Below are 16,088 nucleotides of genomic sequence, written 5' to 3' on the forward strand. Positions count from 1 at the left end.
GTGTGTGTGTCTGTGTGTGTGTGAGTATGTGTGTGTGTGTATGAGTGTGTGTGTCTGTGTGTGTGGGGGGTGTGTGTGTGTGTATGAGTGTGTGTGTCTGTGTGTGTGTGTGAGTGTGTGTGTGTATGAGTGTGTGTGTGTGTGTGTATGAGAGTATGTGTGTGTGTGGGTGTGGGTGTGTGTGGGTGTGCGTGTGTGCATGCTGAGTCGCTGTCGTGTCCAGCTCTTGGCAACCCTGTGGACTGTAGCCCGCCAGGCTCCCCTGTCCCTGGCATTCTCCAGGCAAGGACACAGCAGTGGGTGGCCGTGCCCTCCTCCGGGGGCTCTTCCTGACCCAGGGGTCCAGGCGTCTCCTGTGTCTTCTGCATCGCGGGCAGATTCTTCACCACTGACCACCCGGGAAGCCCAGGGGACAGTGTAACGGTTCCTGAAAAAACACTGAATCGCCGTTGGATCCAGCAGTTCCACCTCCGAGTGTTCGTCCACAGCCGAGGAGACGTGGAGGCAGCCTGGTGTCCCCCGTGGGTGCAGAGATAAGCCGTGGGCTCTCCATACCCTGGAGTATCCCTCGGCCCCGAGTAGGAAGCCCGTTCTGGCACGCGGACCTGGAGGATGCAGTACTCAGACCCGAGAGGACAGAGGCTGGGCGGTGGGCCCCGCAGCAGAGCCATAGGCCTGCGTCCATGTTCCGGCACTGCTGCTTGGAGGCACCCGGGGCCTTGCTGCCCCTCGCTTCAGCTCCAGCCCTCGGTCCACCCGTCCTCCGTGGGGAAGGCGGCAGGGCCTCAGCTGGGAACCTGAGGCTGCAGATGGAAAGATGTAGGCAGACGAGCGTTTTCCAGCCCCTGAGCCGAGACAGGCATCTCGCCGCATGCGGGCCTCGACCTTTAGCCAGGCCCTCCCTGTGTCCCCAGCCGTCAGGACCGTCTCCTATTCCCTCCAGGGGCTGGCTCCCTGCACACAACCCAGGGCCCGCTGCTGCCGCCCGGGGTTCCTATCCTGCTCTGATCACGTGTGCCGCCAGGCCCGCTCTCGGGGGTCGGGGCTGGGCTGCTGTGGATGCAGGCCTGCGGGGCTGCCCGCTCCCATGGTGCCTGGCTCTGTTCCTCTCCCAGCGGTCTGCGCCCTGGCCCAGATTCTCTTCCTGGAGGACCCAATGCTGTACTCCCAGAATTGGCCCCCAGCACGCAGGAGGCACACTCCCCAGAATCCAGACTCAGGTTTGCTGGGGTCTCCCACCGTGCTGAGGAGGGTGGGGTGCCCAGAAGGTGCGCGGGGTGCCCAGAAGGTGGGCGGGGTCGTGTCAGGACAGGGGTTGGCGTGCTTTGCAGGGCAGACCCGCCTTGGGGCTTGGGGTTCGGTGTGGGCTCCTCCTCTCCTCCCCTGCCCCCACCCACTAGCTAAGCCAGGGCACCCCTCCCAGCACCTGGGGCCTTGGTGCCCTCCCGTCTGTCTGCACGTCTGGTCTGCGGGCCCTGGGCAGCTTTCACAGCTGGTGAGGGGGCCCGGAGGCCTGTCCTGCTGGTGGTACTGGTACCGGGTGAATCTGGCTGATGGAGGCAGCCAGAGGTGGGCCTTGGGCTGCAGGACCCCCTGGGCGGCTCGGGGGCAGCATCGCTGCCCAGCCTCAGCAAGTGGAGAGCCTACCCACCCCGGGCGACCTCCCTGCGGCCTGAGAAGCTGGGCCCAGTGGTGGAGACACTGTATCGATCCAACTGTCGGCTTAATCACTAATTCATGACAGTTCCTGGGCTCTGGAGACGCTGCTGTCAGGAATGGAACTGGAGCCAGGATAAAGAGGGGGGCTCTGCAAGGGTCCCCGAGGCCCCCGGGTGGGCAGTGTGGCCTTGGCCACCTGCTGGTCCCCCATCCACGCGGCCCCCGCCTCCGGACCCCAGGCGCAGACTGTTCCGGAGCCTGGCCCCCAGAGGCCTGCACTCTGCCTCCTGGCAGCTGCCACATCCTGGTGTGTCTGCCTCTCAGAGGGACGGGGTGAGGGCATGCCCCTGGCCTCCGGCTGGGCGCCGGGCTGGCGGGAGAGGTGCAGTGGGGGAAGGCACGGGGCTCTGGGTGCCCCACCCCCCACCCGGACAGGCTGGGGGGCGCGGGTGGACACTGACCCCCAGAGCGGGCAGTGAGTGGTCCAAGGGGCCTGCAGGGGCTTCTGGGAGAATGGCCTGAGGGTGCAGGAGTGTCTCAGATGGAGGGGCGCACCGGCCCTGGGGGGTGGTTGCTGGGAAGATGGCCCCCACCCTGATGAGGGGCAGAGTCAGGGCCCGGGGGCTGCGGGAGGGGTGCTTGGGCACAGAGGAGGCCTGTCCCCCGTCCAGGGCCTGCCGCCCGTGCCGCCCGGGGCAGGACAGTGGAGGGGGTGGGGGTGCTGACGGGCCCTCCTCCTCTGGGGGCGGTGCATGTGGGGCTTGGCGGCCGCCCGGTGCCCAGCAGCAGCCTGAGGGTGCCCTCCCCACTGCGCGGCAGCCTGGTGTGCCGGCCAGAGCGCACAGGATTCCCTGTTTTCCGCCTTTCACCTTCTCGTCCAGGGGTTTCCGGACGTCCTCCAGGCCCAAGGAAGCCCCTGGTCACAGGGCCTCCCGCGAAGTGGGGCGGGCAGCAGAGAACCGAATCCTTCTCACCCTGGGTCCCTCAGAGACGCTCAGGGATGCCTGCCCCGCACCCTGTTGCTCTGAGAGGTAAATGCGATGCTGAGCGTGGGGCCCCCGCGGATGGCCTGCTCCTGCCCTGGGTCTCGGTCCCCGCAGACCTCCAGCCTTGGGGGACGAGCGGTGATGAGCAGGTCAGGGCCTCGGCATGTCCGTGGGGTGCCCGTCTGCTGACCAGGCCCCTGTGTGTGCCTGTGTCCATCACACAGGAGGGCTGGCTGGGCACCCTGGGAGGCAGGGTGGGCGCCCCAGGAGGCAGGGAGGCGCCCCGGGAGGCAGGGAGGTGGGGTGGATGTCCTGGGAGGCAGGGAGGTGCCCCGGGAGGCGGGGTGGGCACCCCGGGAGGCGGGGTGGGCCTGGGCCTGGGTGTGTGGCCAGGCGGGAACCGCTCTGTGTCCACACAGCTCTGCGGGCCTCGGAAGTGTTGGGTGATTTTCTCTGATGGGTTTTCTGGGTCAGTTCAGTCACCTTGGGCGTGAGTGTCCACAACACGTGACATGTGGTTTGTGACCACCCTTTCCACGTGATCCCCGCTTTGGGGTGGATTCTCTCGAGGCCAAGAATGCTCTGAGGGCCTAGGTGCCCAGGGGAGGTGGGCTGGCCTGGATTCCAGCTCCAGTCTGGGCCGGGCCTGCCCCCCGGATGCAGCTGCCGCGCTGTCTCAGACTGCGGGAGGCAGGACGTGAGGGCGGCGGTCGTGAGCCAGGCTGCCCCTCCAGGCCTCTGGGGAGCGACCACCCCCGGGCTCCGGCATCCTTGCTGGTAGCCATGGTGGTGACTCAGACTCAGCCGTCTATTTTTACTCTGCCTTGCTTTCCTCGCTGGAGGCAGCTTTGTCGGTTTTAAGAAAAGCCCCAGCCTGTGGGAGCAGTGCCGTCTGCACCTGGAGTCTCAGGGGGCCCTGCGTGCTCCGTCCATGGCTTGTCAGGAGGGGCCTTGTCCCCACGGGGGTGGGCGCTGACCCGGGTGCTGAACCCTGACAGCGGTCGGTGCCAGGGCGTCCCCCTCTCGTGTGGAAAAGAAAGCTGCGCCAGGCATGCACAAAGCGCTGATGGTTTATTGTGGGGAAAAAGTGTTCAGACATTACTGGCCTTCTTGCTTCGGGTCTGGTGGTTCCTGCCCAAGAGGCAGCGTTCGCCTTTCTCTGCTGCTTCGCTGGGCACTTGGGGGGCCGCTGCCCCTCTCATCCCTGCCCTTCTTTGCCCGTGGCCTTCCCCTCCTGGCCACCAGCAGGACCGACGGTGCAGGCTGAGGGCGACAGGGCCAGGCCCCCTGTGTCCAGGCGGCACGGGGACAGTAAGTAAGTCTCCGTGGACACAGGGCTGTCGGAACGTCGGCCCCGCTCCCAGAAAGGAGCTCCTTGCGTTTTCCTGGGGGTGGTGGTCTCCTGGGGGTGGTGGTCTCCTGGGGAAGCCCGTAGATCAGACGAGAAACACCCCATCTGGGAACGTGGCCGAGGACCCTGTGGGGAACAGAGCTCTGTCTGGGCCCCTGGGCTTTAGTGCTGAGACAGTTATAAGGAAAGAGGCCTGTGACCCCGGGTCTCAGGCCGGTGATGGTGGGCCAAGCCAGGGCCCGCAGAGAGGATGCTGTGGGCTCCTGCGAGGCCATGGGTGCTGCTGGGAGCTGGTGTCGGCACCTTGACTCTTGTGAAATAGAATTCAAACCTCCCTCCGCTCATGCTTAGTTGGCTGGGTCAAAATGACCTATTTCCATAGCGACCGCTGTGCTTCCGATGGCCAGCTCTGCACATGAAAGCCCGCCTTGAAGAATAAGTGTTCTCAAAACCCTTGTTTTAAAATATTCGTCCGCCTCAAGAGGAGTCTGTGCCGTGTGGCCGTGGGGCCCCTGGTGTCCTTGTGGGCCCGAGCAGACACGCGAAGGACTCAGGCTCCCGGAAGAGACGGGTCAAGGTCAGACAGGACTGCTGGGGCCTCTTACGGGCTCTGTGACCCGGGAAGTGTTGGACACAGGGGCAAGTGTGCTGAGCGTCCCGGCGACCCCCTCCCACTGGAGCCTTGTTCCTCTGTTCCTCAGCACTGGGCCCCGGCGCCTCCCTGGGCCGCAGAGCCCTGCCCAGCTGTGGCCGGAAAGTTGGGAGGAAAGTGGACACAGTGTGCCGTGCCCCTGTGCACACACGCGTGCCCCTGTGCACACACGCGTGCCTCTGTGCACACACACGTGCCTCTGTGCACACACACGTGCCTCTGTTGGTTTCGGAGGTCCGGCAGCCCCAGCCCCCTCCTCTGGTTGGTTCAGCGCTGGGGGGCTTGCCCGCGTTTTCAGGGCGTCCTTGGTGGGCTGGTGTGAGCGGCTCTCACTGCCTCCTCCGGCTTGCAGCCTCGCTGCCGCAGGCCCGCCCCCACTCTTGCGACAGGTCCCGGCAGTGGTTCCCTTTGTTCCGTTGTCATCGAAGACCCGAAGGAGAGCCGGAGGTGGGCTGAAAGCCTCGCCCTGGCACCGGGCGGAGCGGGTGCTCACGGGGCGTGCCGTCCTGCCCGGAGTGGGTGCAGAGGCTGGTGTGTTGCCAAAGCCAGCCTGGGTGCGGGAGGGGCCCAAAGCAGCCTCTGGGTCTCGGTTGTCAGGGGGCGTGAGGCAGGGTCTGGGGATGGGTGGCAGCCATCCTGCGCGGTGGCCCTGTGGGCAGGCAGGGGTAGACGAGGTGTGGGCGTCAGGGTGGAGCCGTGGTCACTGGAGCTCAGAGTGACCCTGGTCAGTGGGTGGGCTTGAGGCTCGCCTGGAGGGGTCTGGGCCAGCCCCACCTTGAAGCTGGGTCCCCGGGGTGGGGGCCACCCTCAGGGACGATCCCTGCTCGTGGCTTCTGGTCTGACGCCATGTGCGCCTATGTGGCGCTGGGCCTGCCCCGGAGCTCGGCCCCAGGGCTCCTGAGACGCCTGGCAGCCACATCCGGGCTCCCCTTCCCCCCGGCTTCTAATGGGCAGCTCCCCTCATCGTCCGCCGCGCAGTCTGCGGTCTGGGATCTGCAGCCATCCTGGTGGTGTCTCAGGAAGCAGGGAGAGTTGTGTCAAAACCACAGGCTGGCACTGCGGGCTGCCTGGTGCAGACCACAGGCCGGCGGGGGGGGCCCGGCCAGCCCCCGGAGTGCTCGGCCTGCCCCACAGCCTGGCTTGCTGCCCGGGGCCTCGGACGTCTCTGCCGACCCGTCCGCTCAGCCCGGTGAGGAGCCCCCTTACAGGCAGGCACGGGGCTGCCTTGTGCTTCTGGCCTCTTACTTTATGCTGCTTCGTTCCCATTTTTCTCTGCTGGAAACGCAAAAGTCCGGAATTTGTGGCTTTCTCTAAAAGCGACCGTTTGTTTGCTGAGCACTTTGCCAGCTCGTGGCTCGGAGGTGCCCGTGCTCAGGGCTCTGCTGGGGCTGTGGTAGGGGCAGAAGGGCACGCAGCGCCCAGGGAGGGAGGGGCCGCCATCTGTCCCAGGCCCCTGTCTGGGCGGCCTGGCCTGTGCACAGTGGACGCCCTCCACAGGCTCGGTGGTGGTTCCCGCGGTGGACACGGACACGGCCCCATCCTCCGTTCTGCGCAGAAGCAGCCAAGTTACGCTGACCGTGGGCACACAGGCGAATGAGGAAGGAGCTGGGGGTCTTCAGGAGGCAGCTGGCCGGATCCAGAAGCGGACTGGGCAGGCGGGTGGGGAGCTGGGCCCTGAGCCCCGCAGACCCATCCCCCAGCTGCTCTGCCCCGTGCCCCGATGCCCCACCCTCTCCCCTGCTGCCCATGGGGACCTCCCTAGATCCCGAGGTCCTGCGGGCACCCGGGGCAGAGGGCATTCCCGAGCTGGCTGAGGGACAGTGTCCCTGCGAGGACCAGGTCGCCCGCGCCCGCCTCTTGGGGCGTGAGAGCTGTGCAGTGTTCCCGGGTCTGGCCGGTGCCGGCCTGCAGGTCGACAGGCTTGGAAGGGTTTCTCGCAGACTGGTCTGTGCGCCGGGGGGCGTGTCTCAGGAGGCCGTGATGGTTACAAACACTGGACTCTCCCCAGGGCTCGGGGGCTCTCTGTCAGACTCCGTGGAGAAAGTCCACGGAAGTGAGGCCTTGAGGGGTCTCCCTTAGACAGTGGGCGGCTCTGTTACCATCCGGGGGCCCTTACAGGCCCCCCTCGAGCTGGTCCGGAGACACCCGCGGGGCACAGCCCCCGAGGCTGCAGGAGGGGTGCCCGAGGGTCTTTGGGGATTTGGGGCAGCTCTCGCTGGGGGCTGCTCTGGACGCCGTGTGCTCTGATCGTGTCCCGTCTGTGGGCGGTATGGCCTGGACTCCCCCTACAGTGCACCCAGGAGGGGGTGCTGCCCGGCCCCGGGGCCCCCTCTCTGCCTTGGGTCAGGGCCCCCTGCAGCACTGTGGCTGTCCTGACCCCTCTCAGGGCGAGGTGGACAGCTGGGTACCTGCAAGGGCGCCCTGCAGGACTGGGGGGCTCGCTGCAGTGTTGGGAGGCTCCCTGCAGTGTTGAGGAGCTCCCTGAATTGTGAGGGGAATCCCCAGAGTGTCAGGGCCTCCCTGCAGTATCAGGGCCTCCCTGCAGTGTTGGGGTCTCTCTGCAGTGTTGGGGGCGCCCTGCAGTGTTGAGGGGTTCCCTGCAGTGTTGGGGGGTTCCCTGAAGTGTCGGGGTCTCTCTGCAGTGTTGGGGGGTTCACTGCAGTGTTGGGGGCGCCTTGCAGTGTTGGGGGGCTCCCTGCAGTGTTGAGGGGTTCCCTGCAGTATCGGGGCCTCCCTGCAGTGTTGGGGGGCTCCCTGCAGTGTTGGGGGCTCCCTGCAGCATGGGGCCCTAGTGGGCACTGGTCTTGCGGCCCCCTCACCTGGCACCCCTCTGCTCTCTCTGCAGTGAACCTGGACCACTTCCAGATCCTGCGTGCCATCGGGAAGGGCAGCTTCGGCAAGGTAAGGCTGCGGATGGGGCCGGGCTGGACGTGTGTGGGCAAGGCCGGCCGCCTGGGTCTGGTGGAGCGTGTGGGTATGTTGCCCGCAGGGCAGGCCAGCGATGCTGGGGCCTCAGGTGGGCTGCCCCTGAGCCCACCACTGCTAAGCTCTCCCAGCCCAGGTCTCTGGGTTCTTGTAGCTCGGCTGGGAGCTGGGGGTGCAGATGGCGCGTCCCTGGGCTCTTCTGGGGCCAAGACCCTGAGGCCATTCGCCCTTCACACAAGCCCCATTCTACAGCAGACAGCGGCTCGAGGCTTGGAAGGGATGTGCTTGAGAAGCCGCTCCATGGGGGGCCAGCCCCCCACGTCTGGAGCCCAGAGGCCAGGCCTGTGCTGGTCCCTCCAGGTGGGCAGGGGCAGGACCCAGGTGGCAGCCATGGGGCCCTGCCCCACACTGGCCCCCCGAGCCCGTTCTCCACTTTCTCTTGGCCGGATCCAAGCTCCTGATTGCAGCCTTATCCTCCCCAGAGACTGGGGGTAATTATAACTCCAAAGGCTGAATAAGCCTCTGCAAAGGTTAGAATTAGCTCCCGGGACTCTGCCTGATGGGCCTGTTGTAAATGAGTCACTTCTGAAAGGACAGTTGCTTTTCGGCTCCGAGGCTGGGGCGGAGGGGGCCTTTGCGCTCCGTGTCTCAGCCCAGGAGGCTCGTGCGGGCACTGGGACGCCCTTGCCCACCCCCCGTCCCCGTGTCACACCTGGCGCTGCCTCGGGTCACGGGCCGGGGGGATTGTAGGCCAGAGAAATGAGCCCCTTGGCACAGAGGCCCTGAAGTGTTCCATGCGTTAGGGGGCGAGGACTGCTACTGTCTCTGGGGCCAGGACCCAACTGATGGGCCCCAGCCTTTTGTCGGTTGTGCAGAGACAGTTGATCCAAAAGATGAGGTTGCTGGTTGGTGAGTGTGTCAGACTGACGGCACCTGGGACAGTCTCTGCCACCTGGCCTCTCCCAACGGAGAGTGGGGGTGTGGGAGGTGGGTGGGCAGGTGGGGCCTAGAGGGTGCTGCCTCCCCCACCAGGGGGAAGGCTGGACGTCAGCCAAGACTGGGTTTGAGAGGGATGGCTTTGGGATCAACCAGATGTTCCCACAGTGGGCCTGGGAAGGAGATTGGGAACCCTCAGGGCAAAGACTGACCGGCGGAGGTGAGGCTGGTGAGGCTGGTGGGCCTGGCGCTGTGCCCTCCTCACCCCCACCCCCAAGCTGAGCTCTCTGCACCTCTGCCCGGGGACGGTCCTCCCACCTCACGAGCACAGCAGGCCGCCCTTCTGCCCACAGTCTCCACCGACCCCAGGATTCTGGCTCCTCCAGCCAGGTCTTGGCTTTGAAAAGCAGGGTCCCAGAAACGGGGCTGGTGGAGTGGGGTGACTGGAGGGCCCAGAGACGGGGCTGGTGCAGTGGAGAGACAGGAGGGCCCAGAGACGGGGCTGGTGCAGTGGAGAGACGGGAGGGCCCAGAGATGGTGCTGGCTTGGGGTAACTAGAGGAAGCATGGGGTCCTGCCAGGCTTTTATCTCAGATGCAAGTCACCATGTAATTGTAGGGCAGCTTCCTGCTTCCTAATTGGGCCCCCAGTCAGACCTCCAGGGGTCCTTGGGCCGCGGGGCTGGGTGCCAGGACGTGTCTGGAAGGAGGGCGCTGGCCCCTCCGCTTCTTCCCGTGGCTGGGGCGGTGACCCCACCAGGAGAGGGGGTGAGGACTGGGAGTGTGCTTCCATGAGCAGCTGTCTGCACGTGGCCTTGTTTCAGAGGGTGTGCCAGGGCTCAGGCGTGCCTGGACGCCCGGTGAAGACTGGCCTTAGGGACTGCTGGAGCCACCTTCCACCCTGCGGGCAGCCACTGTGAAGAGCAGCTGCCCCGGACGCGCCCCGCAGCCTTGCTGGAGGCAGGCACGGGGGGTCGGCATGTCGTGTGACCTGTCTGTCCCTGGCGAGGTGGCTGCTCACCTCACGGCAGCTCCACCTTTGGGGGAGAGGGCCTGGAGATGGACCATCCAAACCCGCTGTTCCCGGTCCTGGGGGCAAGACTGGACGTTGTGCCTGGTTTCGGCTCCAGTCTTTTGCGGCGGTCAGTCACCCGTCACAGAAGGTGCCGTCGAGCTGCATTTAAGCGCGCAGCTCAGTGGCGTTAGGCACCTCCCTTCTGTCACGTGGCCGTCAGCCCGTAACCCCCCGGGCTCTCTGCATCCGGTAGAACTGAACCTCCACACCCTGTGAGCAAACCCCGTCCTCCCCCAAGCTCCAAGTTCTCGGAGAAACCGTCTCCCACGATAGAGGGCCTTGTTCTCCGAGGCAGAACGGAAGCTGTGAGCGGTGAGAGTCCAGCCCGCGCTGGCGTGGGGGTGGACGGGGCTCCGTTGCCTGATCGTCCGGGTCATCTTGGCCACCTGGCTGCACGAGGAAGCTGGCCCTCCTCAGAGCAGAGAGGCCGGGCGGGACCGGGGCTGCCCAGCGGCCACTTCCCTTTCAGCTCCAGGCCCCCATGCGGTGCTGGGCGCTCGGGGCTCCCCTGGCCGTGCCAGCAGTGGGCCCCAGGGGGTCGGGCGAGCACCACAGTGCAGCTGGGCCGTGGGCCTGCGTGGGCCGCCTTGGTGTCCGTACCTGAAATCTCAGACTGCAAGGGACACATCAGTCCAGAGAGCTGAGAGGGGGTGACAGACATGAGTGAGTGTCCTTGGTGTGGAAGGGTGGGCTGGCGGGCCCCCAGGGTGGCTGGGCCTGCTCATGGTCTCTGCCCTCTGGGCCCCCTCATGGTCTCTGCCCTCCTAGGCCTGCTCTCCCCAGCTTAGCTCAAGGTGACCTCTGGGCAGGTGTGGGGGGCCCTGGGGGTCAAACCTCTGCCTCTGGGGGTCCCAGGGAGTCCGAGCTAGACGGGCTTAACCAGCTGCCATCTTGAGCAGGTGTTTGGGAAACACCATTGTAAAGAAGTGGTTGTTACAAATGGTAAACCATCAGCATATTAATTTTTTGTCTACAAAGATTGGTCCCCCCGAAAGCAGAGATGTCCTTAGGGCTGGCCTGCATGTGGATGCCCCAGCCCTACCTCCCCTCCTGCTCCCCGCCCCTCTTCCCTTCCCAGCCTGGCCTGGCCTGCGGCTGCCCTGGGGAACCTCAGACCGCCGCTGGCTCAGGGGTGGGAACACCAGCCCCATGGAGCAGGCTGCAGACTCCAGCCTGCCGCCTCTGCCTGCCCGCCCTCTGGGGCTGGCGTGTGGGGTCTTCTCCGCCTCTGCCCCCAGCTTCCGGGTCTGGCTCATTAAGCACCAGACTCCCAGAGGCCTGTCTCTGTGGGACTGGCTGTGGCCTTGTCTCTGGAGTTCACGGACACCAGGGTAGCTCCAGACTCCGGACTGGGGGGTTCCACGGGTGAGGGAGGAAGGGCCCCCTCATCCTGTGCTGGGGAGCCCCCTGCCCCCCACCAAGGTGAGCTCTCCTCAGCACCCTGGATACGTCCTCGTAAGGACCCCACCCTCAGGCTACAGCAACGCCGCCCTCAGATTTCTTTCTTCCAAACGTGCCCCTCCTCCCCCTTCCAGCTGGGGGGTCCACTGGGGTTCAGTCCTTGGCTCTGAGAAGCCCCCAGCCCCTACCTGTTACCGGATCGAGAACCCCCCACCCCATCCTGGGGCCCTAAACTGGCGTGGGCACAGCTCTCAGGAAGCTCAGCGTCTCTGCCCACCCCAGCATGTGGACGGTGCCCAGCAGGACCTGAAGGAGAGTCCTGGGCTTTCCAGGGTGCCTGCTGACCCCCGGGGCCCCGTGGTAGCTCCACTTCCCTGGAAGATGGACCACTTCCTCTCCTTGACCCTCTCAGCTTCCCTGGGGCCCGTCTCGGAAGCTGTGGCCTCCGTGCTCTGGTCTCCCGGAGCCCCCGCCACTCTGTGCGCCCCCCGCCGTTCTGTGCGCCCCCCGCCTGGACACCCATCTCCCTGTCTTGGCCCAGGCAAGCCTAACATGTGGCCGCACTGCAGGCCCCTCTGCTCCCGGCTGCCCTGATTTCCACTGGTGTGGCCACGGGCCCCCGACCCAGGACTTACGGGCCTCCCATAGGGAGGGGCCTGGGAGGAAGGGTCTGCCTGCCCGAGGCCAGGCCCTGCCTCCTTCTGGGGCCATCGGGGAACCTGGAAGGGCCCAGTCCAGCCTTCAGGCTGCATCCAGGCTCCAGCTGCCCAGAGCAGGGCCTGTACTCAGCGGCTGCCAGGAAGTAGGGTTCTTTGCAACTGTGACAGGCATAAGCTACCCCCACAAGCCTGGGCCTCCCCAGTTCTGTCCAGTTGAACGACTGGCTGCAGTGTACTCCAAGGCGGATCATTTAAAATGGAATAATTAAGAATTGGAAAAAATCGGTCTGTTTTTCTGTGGGTGTTGGCGATGGCCCAGCCTTCAAATGTGCCCCTGCCCCTGCTGTGTGTGTGCCTCTGTGTGTGTCTGTGTGTGTACATGTGTGTACGTGTCTGTGTGTGTCTCTGTTTGTGTCTGTGTGTGTCGATTTGTCTGTGTTTATATGTGTGTCTGTGTGTGTGTACGTGTGTATGTATGTGTGTGTGCCTCAGTGTGTATGTGTGCCTGTGTGTGTGTGCCTGTGTGTGTGTATGGGTGTGTGCCTACGTGCACATGTGTGTACGTGTCTGCGTGTATCTCTGCGTGCCCGTGCATGTGCGCGTGTGTGCGCGTGTGCGTATCTCTGTACATGCATGTGTGTGTGTACCTGTGTGTCTGTACCTGCGTGTGCCTGCGTGTGTGTCCATGTGTGTGTGTCTGTGTGTGTCTGTGTCTGTGCAGCGAGGCCTCACCAGCACTGCAGGCAAGGTCTGTTCTGCATCCAGGAAACTGATTTCCAGCTCCAGGCCACACTTGGCAGGATTATCACAGGACCTGCTGATGGGCGCTCGGACCCCTGAGCCACGTGGATCAGTGGTGTTTGCAGCCTCCCCCCAGGTCAGGCTTGGTTGAGGGGCACCCCCCACCCCGTGCACCTTCCAAGACCACGCTGGCCCTCGTGCTGGGGCCACGGGCTGCTGTGCAGGTGGGGGCGTCCTTGGCCCTTTTTGCTGCTCCTCCCAAAAGCCTGGACTCTCTCCCTGGGGCTCTGGTTACCTGAGGACACGGAAGCTGTGTGTTTACTTTTAGATCAAACGTCTGTCGCTTCCCCACCTTCTTCCTGGCGGTGGGTGGTGGGCGGTGGGCGGTGGAGGCAAGAATCAAATACCCGCCCGCCTTCCCAGATGCTCCCGCCACTGCCGCCCCCTCGCCCCTCCTTCCTCTCCTGCCCGCCCGGCCCCCTCCTCGGGCCTCCGGGCAGCCTCCCTGCCTTCTATGGAGGCCGTCCTGTCCGCTGGGGCGCACCTGGGGCTGTGTCTCACTCTGGCCTTTGTTTACAACGAGTGTCACTACCGCGATGCTCAGAACAAAGGAAGCGTCCGTTTTGGAGAAGCACCTCACCGGATGGGAGCGTTTTTAACCGGCAAGCTCTGCTGTGCCGAGTCCTCAGGGCTCCACCCTGACGCGGGGACTCCCTTTATTCTAAGCCGGGGCCTTCCGCGCGTTTACAGCCCGGCTCGTGCCCCCCACAGCGTCAGGGGCTCTCACGTATTCGTATCTCTCATTGAACCTTCAAATACGCTTTGTCAAGCTCAGAAATGACCTCACTGGAGTCCAGGCAGGACTTGCATTTTGGGACTGCGTGGGAGGGAAGCTGGTGTCGTGCGCAGCCAGGGACGCCTCACGTTTTGTCGTATTAGTTACATGTTGCTCTCGTGGTTGTTTCGCGTTGAGCTGTTACGTTTCCTCTCCTTTGTCGCTGCGGATGGCTCTTTTTTCCAGCCTTCCTTCCAGTTTATTGGAGACGGTGGCTTCTGTGTCCCTGCCCACCGTCCTGCCCTCTGTCCTCGCTGCCCTCTGCCTCCCTGCAGCTGCTGAGGGCAGGGCGTGCCGGGCGGGGGGCGGGGGTGGCCCAAGTCGTGGCTCACACACCCTCCCCAGGTGTGGGCAGGTGGGCCCTGGCTTTGCCAGCTGTGGATGACCCGTCCTGGGAACAGCAAGGCCCAGTCCTGGCTTAGCCAGGGGCGTCTGGGGCTAGATATTCTCCGCCCTGAAGTGTTATGTTCCTGCTGATGCCGTCCGGGGGGCAGGGGTGGGTCTGCAGAGCCCCCAGCAGTGGGCAGCCGGCCAGCTGGGCAGTATGAGGAAGCGGATGTCGAAGCTCCTGGTGGGCACAGCGCTGTGGGAGGAGACCACCTCCTGGGGGCCGGCCTGGGGCTTCCCTCTGCAAGTCCCAGAGGGCCCAGCCCTGGACACGGCGCTCTGCGCAGTGGGCAGGACGTGCTGTTTGACCAGGAGCACCCCAGCTCCCTCCTGCACCCCGGCCCCTGTACCCCCCAGCCTGGTCCTGACTGTGGGTGGTTCCTGCCCCCACTGCCCAGGCCTCCTCTCACCCGCTGCCCTGCATACCCTGCACTTCACGGCACCCTCTTCCTTTGCATCTGCACGAAGGCTGGGCTGGGCTGCCACGGGGCCTCTGGGGTGCCTGTACCGTTGGTGTTTGGGTGGGTGGGCCTGGCCACCCTCTGCCCTTCTGCAGCCCGGGCCCATCGGGAGGGCGTGGGGTACGAGGCAGGACACTCGCTGTGAAACGGGGCAGGGATGGAGGCACTTCCGGTGGGAGGTCCGGGGACCCTCCTCTGGCCTCCTGGTCCCAGCCCGCGTGAGATGGGCCCCCTGGCCTCTGGCTCCTGCAGGGCTGGTGGGAAATTATCTGGGGCCGAAAGGAAAGCACCGGCCTCAGGGGACAGAGTGGCCGGCACCCGGGCCATGCCTTCACATCTCTCCGGTTTACAGGGAGAGGACTAAGACGGTCCCGGCCACCTGAGGACTCCCCTGACCCCGATCCTCAGGCGGACCTGGCAGGTGCGGGCAGGAGGGCGGGAGACTGGTTGCAGGCTGGGCAGCCTCCCGGCCGCGCCTCTCTCCCTGTTTTCAAGGCCCCCTGGGGAGGCCACCTCGCCCAACCTCCCCGCTGCTGCCATCTGAGTGAGAAGCATGCACTCACGGTTGCTGTGGCAACGCCTCGGAGGGTGGCGAATGCTCAGCCCTCCGGAGCGCTGCTGTGACATCTCGCTGAGTTAACATAGCAGGAGCCGTTCTGGGTTCAGTGCCTCCCTCATGGCCGAGATGCTCTGGGGGAGAGGGCGGCTGGGGCTGAGGCTCAGACGAGCCGGGTTCTGAAATGGTACGTGAGCCTGGCCGTCTGCAGCCGCCCAGGGCGGGGGTGCTGCTGGAGATAGCTTTGCTTGCAGCCCATGCTCGGCTCTGGCCCTTGCCATCAGCTTCCAGCTCCCTGAGCAGGCTCTTCACTCCCTCTCCTGAGATGTCCAGGTGCCAGATCCGGACACTGGCTCTTAGAGTCGGTGCCTACGCGCCACGCCATGGATCTTCAGCCCAGGCTCCACCTTCCCACTGCACCTCAGCTGCTGCCACTCGGGTGGTCCTGCGGAGCTGTGGGCAGCATCACTGAAGGACAGGCCGTGGTGGCATCAACAGGATCCCCAGGGCCCTGCAGCCCCCATCCTGGGCCTGGGTGGTCACCGCACGCACCCAGACCTGGTTTTCCCATCAGGGGCTGCCCTCATGGGTCCCAGCCCCGGCTCGCTGCCCGCACCAGGCAGGGCCGACCCACGGCTGCAGCCCGAGAGATGTCATGGAGCTGCCCCATAGTCACAGACCTGTGCCCCTGGCCTTTGAGCAGGTTCGTGACTGGTTTAGTTGGGATATAAGTTGGCTTGGTGTTAACTTAAAAAAAATTAGAGTAGAACGCACAGAATCTACGACTCGCCATCCTTGTCTCTTCTAAGCACGTGGTTCAGTGCCATCCTTGTCTCTTCTAAGCACGTGGTTCAGTGGCGTCGGGCCCGCGCACATTGTTGTATGGCTGTCACCACTTCATCTCCAGAGCTTCCTCATTTTCCCAAACTGAAACTCCGTTCCCCGTTAACACTAACTCACAGCACCCTTCCCTAGCCCTTGTCCAGTCGCTCAGTCCTGTCCAACTCTGCAAACTTATGGACCGCAGCCCACCAGGCCTCCCTGTCCATCACCATCTCCTAGAGTTTACCCAAACTCATGTCCGTCGAGTCAGTGATGCCATCCAGCCACCTCATCCTCTGTCGACCCCTTCTCCCCCCGCCTTTAATCTTTCCCGACATCGAGGTCTTTTCCAGTGAGTCCGCTCTTCGCATCAGGCGGCCAAAGTATTGGAGCTTCAGCTTCAGCATCAGTCCTTCCAGTCAGCGTTCAGGGTTGATTTCCTTTGGGACCGACTCAGCGCTGGTAACGTCTGCTCTGCTCTCTGTCTCTAGTTAGGCTTGTCTGTGCAGCTTGTGAGGTGGGATCACACAGGGATCCTGGCGGAACACATGTAGCCTGAGGTCTTTGGGGTTCACCTGGGCCGCAGTTCATGTCAGAACCTCTGGAGGCTGAACGGCGTCCTGTCCAGGACGTCGATGGTCCAG

The 16,088-nt window shown here is 64.6% G+C and overlaps 1 protein-coding gene across 1 annotated transcript in view; it reads left to right on the forward strand.

Moving 5' to 3' along the window:
- The window catches only part of STK32C (serine/threonine kinase 32C), a 74,386-nt gene that overhangs the window by 34,972 nt on the left and 23,326 nt on the right, over positions 1 to 16,088 (forward strand). The window contains exon 2 of the mRNA XM_018041608.1: positions 7,494 to 7,549. Coding sequence (XP_017897097.1) covers positions 7,494 to 7,549 — 56 coding nt within the window. The remainder of the gene's footprint in view (positions 1 to 7,493; positions 7,550 to 16,088) is intronic.

This window comes from Capra hircus, chromosome 26 (genome assembly GCF_001704415.2).
Source record: "Capra hircus breed San Clemente chromosome 26, ASM170441v1, whole genome shotgun sequence".
Lineage (NCBI taxonomy): Eukaryota > Metazoa > Chordata > Mammalia > Artiodactyla > Bovidae > Capra > Capra hircus.